Genomic DNA, 10,600 nt, shown 5'->3' with positions numbered 1-10,600 from the left:
CGAGACTTTCATCACACGCGAGACGTTTGCCGAGCCGCTTATTGGAGTTTTCGTGTTTTATGGCGAGTCATCAAACGTCGCCGCCATGATGAAAGCTCACATTTTTCGTATTTCATGTTGCCCATCAGGCTTGTATAAATGGTTGCTAACAATCAGACAAAATCTCTAGCAGGATGGCTGGAAATAGCCAAACAGAACCAGTCGTTTATCATGGAGGATACGTTCCAGATCCACACACAATCGGTGATATAGAGACCAGATTAAAAAAAAAAAAAAAAAACTCCCACTCATAATATTTAACATACTAGTTTATAGACTTTGGCTCACTACCAGGAGCCAAAATAAAAGTTGTGGGCCATATTTTAGGGCTTAAAACCAAAATTGTCAAATACTGCTAAATGACCACTTGAAACCAAATTAGCAACATTCTTTCCTGTTTTGGGGGGAATTTTTTTCTCCAGTTTTTTGTGGGTCTGTTTAGGATAGACATGCCAAAAAAAAAACATGTTGATGAGAGAACTAATATTGAGGGTGGAATTATTAATACAAATGTCCCAGGATTTTTTTTTTCATCACGCATAAAACCAACAAAATTTGCAGAGTTAAGGGGGAAAAAATAAAAATGGCAATAAGAATAATCAAATAGTGTATTTCAGAGATTCACTCAAAACGTAGATGCTAGTGTGCCAAGCATGACCTAAAACTGTATTTTTATTCATAGTGTCAAATGTACTGTATATTCCGTCGGGGCTTGTAATAAGCGCATAAATGCCAGGTGAAAACAACACATCTCGCTTTTGCATTTAACGCAAGTAAATAGTGTCGATTGTTAAAATGATAGATGAGGGTGTCAATCAAAAGTTAACTCTATTATGTTAGTACAACTATGCTGGATGTATATTCAGTGTGTAATGCCAAATTACCCAAGCTTGACATTGTATGATTTGACTAGCAAACTAGTGTTGCCGCTAACTGCATAAATTATGCGTGCGTGTGTCTATCATTATTTATTTTTTTACCGCAATGCCGAGAGCAAATAAAATAGTTAGGGAATATTCGACCTGTCGGTCACTGTGTGGTTCATATGCACCTCAACCCCACCACCCCCATCCCAACTCCAATTGCCAGTACACTGAAAATACATTCAATGTATATGTGAAATGCAAATGAAGTGGTAGCACGCCTGAGAATCATTCTGGCCTCCCCAGAAGCTCGCCGCTGCCAGTGTTCCTCATCAATGCTTTCTGCTGAAACATACAATTTGCAATATGCGCTTAATGAGTTGTTGAAGGCTGAGAATGAATCCCATTCTAGACATAATTGTGTGGAGCTTTCCTGAGGGAGCGTGTGTGTGTGTGTGCGTCTCAGTGTGTGTATATGTGGCTGAGAGAGTGAGTGAAGGCTCTTTAATCTTCATTTGATGGTTCTGGAAGAGGAGGAAGGAGACTCGAAGCGCTGAGAGATGAGGAAAAATGGCAGCTGGAAAAGATGAAGGAAGAGATGGTGCTGGTGTGAAGAGTGAGAAAACAGCGTGGGTGGACATACCAAGGATAGAGAAGAGAGTGCGAGAAGGAATCGTGAGCAAGAATAGTCGTGTTGACATCGTGTCACCGTTTAAGAGCACTTTTTGTTTGCAGTAAACAGTTTCTCTACAAATGAACCAAAACAAAAATTATTATGGGCAACACACTGCAAGAGTGGTTAGCATGTCCTCAGGGCTCCAATAGTTTTAAGACGACATGTAGAACTGCGACAGCAAGGAATAAACCAGAACGCTCTTGGTATTCCCCATATGAAAATTAATTTGGAAAGCATTGTAACGTAGTGTTGGATCGTGAGTGAACGATTCATTCAAAAGAACGACTCTTTTCAGTGAACGAGAGTGAACGAATCACTTCCTAAAGTGATTCGGGTTTTTTTTCCGTTCATTGTGCATACAGTAGAGAGCCAGAATATAGCGCAAAAAGTACAGGACGCTACGCAGAAGGGGGAAGAGAGTTCAGGATCCTAACAGCCTGGAGAACGAAGCTGTTGGTGAGTCTGGTGGTGCGGGAGCGCAGGCTCCTGTACCTCTTCCCGGAGGGCAGAAGATCAAACAAAGAGTGAGCGGGGTGACTCACATCACAAGGCAGTTGAGCCATTGACTCGTTCGCGAACTGGAAAGTCAGGATTCGTTCCCTCACTGGTCCGTTGTCGCGATGAACTGGAAATGCAAATCACTCGGTCACTTGTAGATCCGTTCAGTTTGGGAACAGGAAATGCAATTCACGACTCGTTTGTGAACGGGAAGTTATGTCATTTTCTTCTTCGTTTTGTTTAACGGCGAGGTGGCACCAGCTTCAATGGGCATTACCGGCACCTACTGGTTGAAGTCATATGAACTGCCTTATATGACAATATGTGTATGTATATCTACTGCAATTTCACATTAGACCGCTGGTTTGAAATTTACTCTTATTATTATTATTATTTTAATAAACATTAAAAACCTGTTAAAACTTGTCTGGTGTTTTATTCCTTGTTTTTATTTTTTTGGGCATGAAAACAAAAAAATGACATATGGTCAACTGCTTTATATGACAATGTGTTTTACGTTATGTAATATGTGTTGGTGTCCCCCAAAATAAAGAGCAAGTAGTCAAATACATATTCTTGACACGTACAAAAAAAATGCATAAAGTCATTAGGTACCCCAGAAAATGTCAGAGAGAAGGGAAAAAAATGTTGTTTAATATAGATGCGTGTTCAATGCAAATGCCTTTTTGTTGACCTTGGCCAATTTTGCCGGAACCAAACCGAACTTGACAATCACTGTGGCGAGGATTCACACGGATCGCATATGATGGTGGAGGGGCTGACAGCGAGGTGGGAGTGATAGGTGGCGCTTAAAGAGGGAGCCATTGGGGGGCAGCGGGAGGAAGCGCTTGGGTGAAGGGCGCTCCTGGACCAGAATGATGAAGGGAGCCTTCGAAGGACAGATGGGAATGAGATTGGCCAATCAATACCTTCCAAGGGTGTTTTGTTATTAACGCATACAGCGAGGAGGCCCCATTTAACACACCTCACCTGACACACACATACACACACGCACGCACACACGGAGTATTAATCAAAGGCACACTAAAGTAACTCGCCCCCCCCCCCCCCAGCCAGATGTCTGTTGTAGTACCAAGAGTGACCTGTGAGAGGCAGTAGTGTACCAATAAGGATTCACAGCCCTACATTCTGTTAAAACGACTCCGAACAATGGTTTGAAATTGTACGAATGCAACTGAGTGAGTAAATAAACATCCTCCATAACTCTATGAGTTTACCATTTATTTCTCAATGATTGATGAAATTTAAGCGGTGGAGAGTGGAATTTATGGAAGTAAATGAATTTATCTCCAGTCAATTAGTCGGTGCGATCTGTCACGTGACAACGACGCCCTGCTCATTCCGATTCATGGCCTGCCTGCCTGCTGCTTCACTGTGGTTTTAAGTTAGACGCCCGAGCCAAGACTCTCAATTCAGTCATTGTTTTCTTTTGACCTGCTATCTATTTGTTATTCCAACTGCGGCTGTGAAAAATGAAAATGGGTTTTATGTATGGAGTCATAATCCAAATGGATTTTTTTGTCGCTCTGCCGGCGCTGCTCTGACAGCCTGTGGCTATTTATCTGTCCCCGCTCTAATTCTTCATCAGTGGACGTGTGCTTGTGCATTCACTGCCGCTAAGTGTACCAGCTTTCTGTCTTTTCACGCTCTTACTTTCTACTAAAATTGCACAGCAGAGGTCAGGGAGTCTCATGATGGTTGATTCCGAATACTTTACCTATGGAGCTAAATTGGCCAGCAGTGGGCGCTTGTGAGCATGTTATTTTTCATTTAAACGAACCAAATTAAACCGGCAGGTAAACAAGCTTGATTACTTTGGTTGAGGAGAACCACTTCTGCCTAAAGCCAAACTGTGGCAGGGATTTTTATAAATTTGTGGGTCTGAGTTTATATGCTGCCTACACAATCTATAGTGTAGATAAACCTCATCTTCTGATGTCATTTGCCATTTAAACCACCCAGATATAAATCCCCCTAGAGTTAATTGCAGCCATATTTTTTGCAGGCAAATGTAATAAAAACACGAGTTGATATTTCCCGCAGCTATTTACACAAGCCGTTTATTTGTTAGACAAGACTTCCCTCTACTGGCTCTCACAAGTAACTTCCTCAATATGTTTCATGTACTTGTAGAATGCAATTCAAGATGCAAAAACTGACTTGAGTGGAGAAAAAAAATGATATGGTAGGCTTTATTAGCCCCAGCTCGCCTGCAGTGCCGCGCGTGAGGGAAAAGCGCTCCGGAAGGGAAGAAAAAGGACAAAGACTATGCGCGTGCGTGGTGGGTTTTATTATTTTATTAGACTTAAGAGCAAAAAGAAGCACACACAATGACAGCCAGCCAATCAAATTCAATCAAAAAAAAATCCATATGCTTACTGCGGACTTTAACTTCACTTTAACTTATTAACTTAGTGGTGGTACATGTGTACTTGCATGTGGCACGAGGTCGGCGATGCTTTTTGCGGGCTCATCCGCTCGCCGCGCCTACTCGCTGTCTTCTAATTGGCCAGCTGAAGCAGCAGTTGGACCAAAGTGACAATCACCAGCAGAGCAGGGGAGTAGGACAGGCCGTTGCCGCCGTTGCCGCCGCTGCCGCCGCTGCCGCCGCTGCCGCCGCTGCCGCCGCTGCCGCCGACAACGTTACTGTCATTGGTGGCCGACACGTCGCTTTTGCCTTTGCCGGCATTGGCACTATTGGCCGGCACTTGACAGATGAAACAAAATTGGAAAACGTCAGCTGTCAAAATTTGAACTTGCCGCACACTTTTGCGCCTGGCGAAGTGCTCTGATTTTCGCCAAATTTCTGGAGAATCAGAGACGGTCAAAGAAGTTCCTAACACACTTAAAGCGCTTATAAAAGCTGTGCTAAATGGGTTAATTCCCACAATGAAAAGACCAAATTTGGTCGCATGTGTCGCTCGATGACTAACTTTTGTGTGTCAAATGTGTCACATGAGTGGAGAGGTTTCAAATGTTTTGGAAGCCAACTGGAATTTTGGAGCTCTTATCTTGCAACCAACTTTTCTCTTGAAAATTGCATGCATTTGTTGACATTTGTTTGGCGTGCCACCTTCTGTCTGCATGTGTGCCCTGTGGGAAAGAAATGGTGCAGAAAAGGTTTCATGTGGCCGGCGGCTTTTCGCGCAACATCAAACCTTGGACCTTGAACTTTTGTGATGTTGGAGTGATGCCGCCCTCCGTGGCCTCGTACGTTCCCTTGGTGTCCTCGTCCAGTTTTAAGATCTTCAGGGTGGAGTCGTGTGCTCCGGTTTTCTGGTACTTGTCAGCGATGTTTTCAATAACTGTAGGTGGGGTTCCTTCCTTCTTCCAGGTGACAGTCCCGGTGTTAGCGCCAATGGCTTTCAACCAGAGCTCACCATTCGGCTTGCCGTCGCACGTCACGTCTGTCGCCGCGCCAAAGCAGTCTGCCACTGCCAGCACAAGAAAAGGAGAATTGGCCAAAGTATCACACACACACACTCTCCGTGCAAAGTACAAGGACACAAGACTCTGGTCAAAGTAGCAAGTCAAAGATGCTGAGGTCAAAGATGCTGAGATGTTACTATTTTGGACCAAACCGAGTTAATGTTTGCTTAATTGTTTTGGAAGCCAAGTGAATTGGAGTTTGGGAGCGCTTTTGGGGCATATTTTGCCAACTTTTCACCGGAAAATGGAATGCATTTCTTGACGTGCATGATTGTGCCTTTGTCTGCATGTGCCCTGTGGGAAAGAAATGGTGCAGAAAAGGCTTCATGTGGCCGGCGGCTTTTCGCGCAACATCAAACCTTCGACGATGAAGTTTTGCGCTGGTGAGATGCCGCCCTCGCTGGCCATGTACTTTCCCTTGGAGGTGCCTTTCAGGTTTAGGATCTTCAGGGTGGAGTCGTGTGCTCCGGTTTTCTCGTACTCGCCATCTTTGTTTTCAATATCTGTAGATGGGGTTCCTTCCTTCTTCCATTTGACAGTCCCGGTGGAAGTGCCATGGGCTTTCAAGGCGACCGTTCCTCCCCGCTTGCCTTGGCACTTCTTGTCAGTAGTTGTTCCATCGTGGTCGCATGGCGTCACTGGCAGCACAAAAAAAAAAGCAATAGTGGCCAAAGTATCACTCACTCACTCACTCACTCACTCACTCACTCACTCACAGAAAGACAATCATTCATCTCCACTTGTTCCGATTTGATTTTTTTCTCGTTTTGTTTGTTTGAGCTGATAACATCCATCCATGTCTTGTCGCTTGTTTCGAACCAGAAAAGTGCACGTACATTGCCATGCTTAGCAAAGATCTCTGACGTGACGCTCGATCAAATGGATTAAGTTCTGTGTTACTTTTCCAAAGTCGTGCTTTGTAGTATAGATCGGTTCGTTCTGAAAATGGGAAACTTGAATATTTGTGTGCTGTGCGATTGTTCAATCAAATGTACAATAAAACGGAAGAAGAAGAATCGAGAAAGCGGCCGTACCTTGCGCGTTTTCCCCAAGGCAGAGGACGAGGCCCAAGGCCATGCACAGTAGCTTGAGGTCCAGCTTCATTGTGGCTCTCGAAGACGAGTCGGAAGTCTGCCTGACTGCTGTCTGTCGGAGCTGGAAGTGTGAAGAGATGCGAGCCGAGCCGAGCCGAGCCGGAGCTGGAAGTGTGAAGAGGTGCGAGCGAGCGAGCCAACCAACGCAAATGAAGACACTCCGCCAGTCGGCCCGAGAAAAGCTCAAACGTCTTGAGCAAAGCAAACAAAGGACCGTCATCGGCCTCGTCACAGCCATCAAAGTCAGGCTTTGAAAGTCTGCACATATTCGTTGCTTGTTCATTGGCTGGATTCGCAGGCTTTGTTTCGATCGCGTAAGAAGCTTCGAAAGCGGCCTTCAAACTTCTCATGAGCGGACGCCATAAAGCTGCGTGCGTGCGTGCGTACGCTTGTACGTGCGCGCGTGCTCGTCTTTCTGAGTCCAAGTAGCAATGGAAAAACAAGACCATCAAAGTACATTCATCCGGTTACGGAAATAAATGCCTGCTGGTCCAACAAAAACGACACACACACAAAAGTGGTGAAAAATAGCAAAATGGAAATTCGAATCGATAGCAACAAATATTGGAAAGCTAAACAATACCATCGTGCTCACACACCAACCAACCAACCAACCAACCAGGCGCAAGCTTTTTTTCTTTTTGACTGTTTTTGCATCGTGGATTGGATTTTTTATTTCCCTCTCAATCATTTTAGTGGCGCGCAATTGGTGGCAGTGCTTGTTTCCGTTTCCACGCGTTCTGGACGTCTTAATCTCAGAATCACTTTGACATGATTGGGTCAGCAATGCAGAGCAGGCCACCATGTGAAAGGAAGCAAGTGCTGCCAAAACAATTGTATTGTAAAAAACAACAACAAAGATTGTACTGAAACAATCACAGGACGGGGGAGCCAATCAGATGTTCTGCTTCTTACTGCTTGCCACTCGAGTGAGTAGTGAGTGCCTGCCTGGCTATTGATGAAAAACGTTAGAAAGCAGTGCACCGAGTGACCAGCAGATGTCCCCCGTCTACGCGCAATGATGCATTTTCTAAATGATACGGTATCGTTGTCACTCTCTTTTATCCATCCATCCATCCATCCATCCATCCATCCATCCATCCATCCATCCGTTGCACCAAAGAAACTTTCAAGCCACGGATAGCGTTTCAAAGTAGGGTTGGAAGATAAAGTCGGGGAGTACGTAAATGGGGTTTTCAGGGCTCGTATTATCGATGAAACTCAAAACTTGCTTTCGGGTTTATTTGAGTCAAGTTAACTGACGGTTGTTGTTGTTTTCATTCCATAGAGTTGAAATTCAACATGTGCAGATGGACTCAATCCAACCAAAGAACTTCTTTGCACACAATGAGTTAGTTAAGCCTCCTGACATCCAAGAAGACAACCAGTCAGGAAACCCGGGGCTCACTCGAGGGCCTGCTCAGGACGGGCGCTATTTTTTGGGAGACACCAAAAAATTGGGATGGATGTTGAGCAATCAAAGCCAGGAGGGCTTTTTTTTTTTTTTCTTTTTTTTTTTTTTTTGCTAAACACTATCTTAAAACCAATTTAAATTCTTAGACTTGTATTAGTTTATTCTCAACAGTCTCTTTGTCATGGCTGCACAGTGTTTACGGGTGTCTATGATGTTTGGAAACGATCCAATTTGAGCTTCTCTGTGCGAGCACCGTGTGACTGACCGTATCTACCTCCAGGCATTCAGGATCACAAGTGTTTGCTCATGACTTCATCTACATTCGCAATGAGAACGTTTCATTCACCAATCAGGTTGCAAATTGGCGCTCGCAGCCTCAGGTAACTAACTAGCCCACAATGAATTTGGCATTTTTTCCCTTCCTTTGATTGGTTGCATAACAATGGCGAGATATCAACCAAAATGTCATTGTTTCGAACAAACTTTCCCAACGGACAATTGAATACATAAGTCCAACCACGTCAGCAGTTCTTGTGAACATCTGGATTCCATCAGTTCTTTCCAGGGAATGAAGTGACCACCAAGTCAGGATTCTTTACCTTTTCCACATAATGCATGTCAAAACGCATTACATACTAATATACAACAACTAAAGCTCTACTGGAAGCCAATGAGAGTAGTTATACTTTGACACTGTTGGCTGACCTTGTATTACAAACCAATTACTATTGCACAACATGTTCAACTACGCATTTGCAAAAGTGGGTGCGTGCTGCGTCGAGGAGGAGTGGCAAAGGCATGTTTGTGTGTCCGAGGGGGGGGGGGGGGGGGGGGGCGGTTACAATACATGTGCACAATAAGAGTGCAAAGCCCCACCTCGGCACTGCAGAGAGTTGTGAGGCAGGCCACCTTGAGTGAAGCGGCGAAAAAAAATTCACCAGGTACGTTCCTCCGTTTGGGACTCAGTGCGCTGCATCCATCCAAAATTCAAAAACAAATGCATTGCATGCAGCAGCAGCTGGGAAAAAAAAAAAAATCATAAGGACTTTCATGATTCTGGTTTGTAGTGGAGATACAGCATTTTGTCTATTCTCCTTAATCCAACGTTGTCTTTTATTCCTGCACAGCCAAGCAGAACAGCGAGAGTCGACATGAAATTCCAAGCACTTTTGTTCCTGGTGCTGCTCTTCTGCACCACAGTGTGTCTGGCACAAGGTTAGTAAGAGCGACGCTGAAACACATGCTTGGCCTTCAAAGACCAAAGGCTTTATCGGCTGGGAGATGATGATTAGGACAGTGAAATGCTTGGTTTTGGACCACTTGTTGATTGCAGAATTTACTAACTCGTAGTTTTGGTGCAATTGAGGCTCTCTTGACACGCGCATCTGTTTTTGATTATTCACATTCTTCTGTTAAACTTGGTTGGGAAATGGCTCTGGTGTGGAATTACTGTGCTCGTTAGGCGTTAAATGTGTTGAAATATTGAAGTCGAGGAGACGGAAAAAATAGATGGATAAAGAAAGATGGAAATTGATAGATAAATAGATAGACTGGGGCTTGACATTTACGATGGGTCACAGCCGTCCGTTTCAAACTTTGTCATTTGGTCGCACGAGGAGGCGTGTCCAAATGTTTGATTGGCACCGTGTGCGTGTAATTTTACCTCAAATTAAGGTCATGTCAGTTTAAATATGAGCACTTGATATTTATTTATTTTAAATTTTATTAAAAAAATTATTTGTAATTTATTGGTTTTTTCTGACATGATTCACACCGTTTTTGAATTTTATTATATTTTTTTATTTGTAATTTATTGTATTTCCTTTTACATGATTCACACCACTTGAACAAAGCATGCATATATTTTTGGGAGTCATATTACGTGGTATATCATTTTCTTTGTTGTATTTTAAGGCTACTTTTCAGTCAATCAGGCTCGTGTTTAGCATGTTTGCGTCTTAACTAAGAGGTTCTGTTTCTCACCTGAGGCCTTCCTGTGTGAAGTTTTCATGTCTTCCTCGCACGCATGTTAGGTTCATCGAAGGTTCTCAATTGTCCCGGGGGGGGGGGGGGGGGGGGGTTAATTGCCACATTGTCTGATATAAATTGTTCTCACAACATCAACAAATATGCTTAATGGGTTTTCTTTTGTTGCTGATTATCTTACCGTGTGACCTTGACCTTCCTTGTGCAGGTTCTTACGGTGACTGCTGCTTGGGCCATGTGCTTCGGATGAGGACGAAGACAAAGGAAAAGGTTCAGAGCTACAGGATTCAGGAAACAGATGGCGATTGCAACATCAGAGCTGTTGTGTGAGTTCGTAAGCTCATTGTTTTCATTTCAGCCGCACAATTGCGACCCATAATCATCTGGCATCAAGAAATGGAAAACTAAATGACCTTCTGGATTTGGAATGAGTCAAATGTTGGATGATGTCGGTGTGTGCGTGTGTGCAGGTTTACCATGAAGAAGAGGTCCGGACGTAAGCGCACTGTCTGTGCCAATCCTGAGGATATTTGGGTCCAGGAGTTGATGGAGGTTGTGAGATTGAGAATGATGCTTCAGA

General features: G+C 43.9%; 1 protein-coding gene across 1 annotated transcript; it reads right to left on the bottom strand.

The window, feature by feature from the left end:
• Positions 1–4,372: 4,372 nt before the first annotated feature.
• On the bottom strand, positions 4,373–7,034 carry LOC125968144 (uncharacterized). The gene is made up of 4 exons (XM_049719270.2): positions 6,561–7,034; positions 5,886–6,164; positions 5,256–5,531; positions 4,373–4,804 (listed from the first exon to the last, which is right to left on the bottom strand). Exons 1-4 carry the CDS (start codon positions 6,901–6,903, stop codon positions 4,599–4,601), a joined length of 1,104 nt encoding a protein of 367 aa, XP_049575227.1. The 5' UTR covers positions 6,904–7,034; the 3' UTR covers positions 4,373–4,598.
• Between the last annotated feature and the right edge of the window lie 3,566 nt (positions 7,035–10,600).

This window comes from Syngnathus scovelli, chromosome 10 (assembly GCF_024217435.2).
Source record: "Syngnathus scovelli strain Florida chromosome 10, RoL_Ssco_1.2, whole genome shotgun sequence".
Taxonomy (NCBI): Eukaryota; Metazoa; Chordata; class Actinopteri; order Syngnathiformes; family Syngnathidae; genus Syngnathus; species Syngnathus scovelli.
This window is presented reverse-complemented; position numbering and strand designations above follow the sequence as displayed.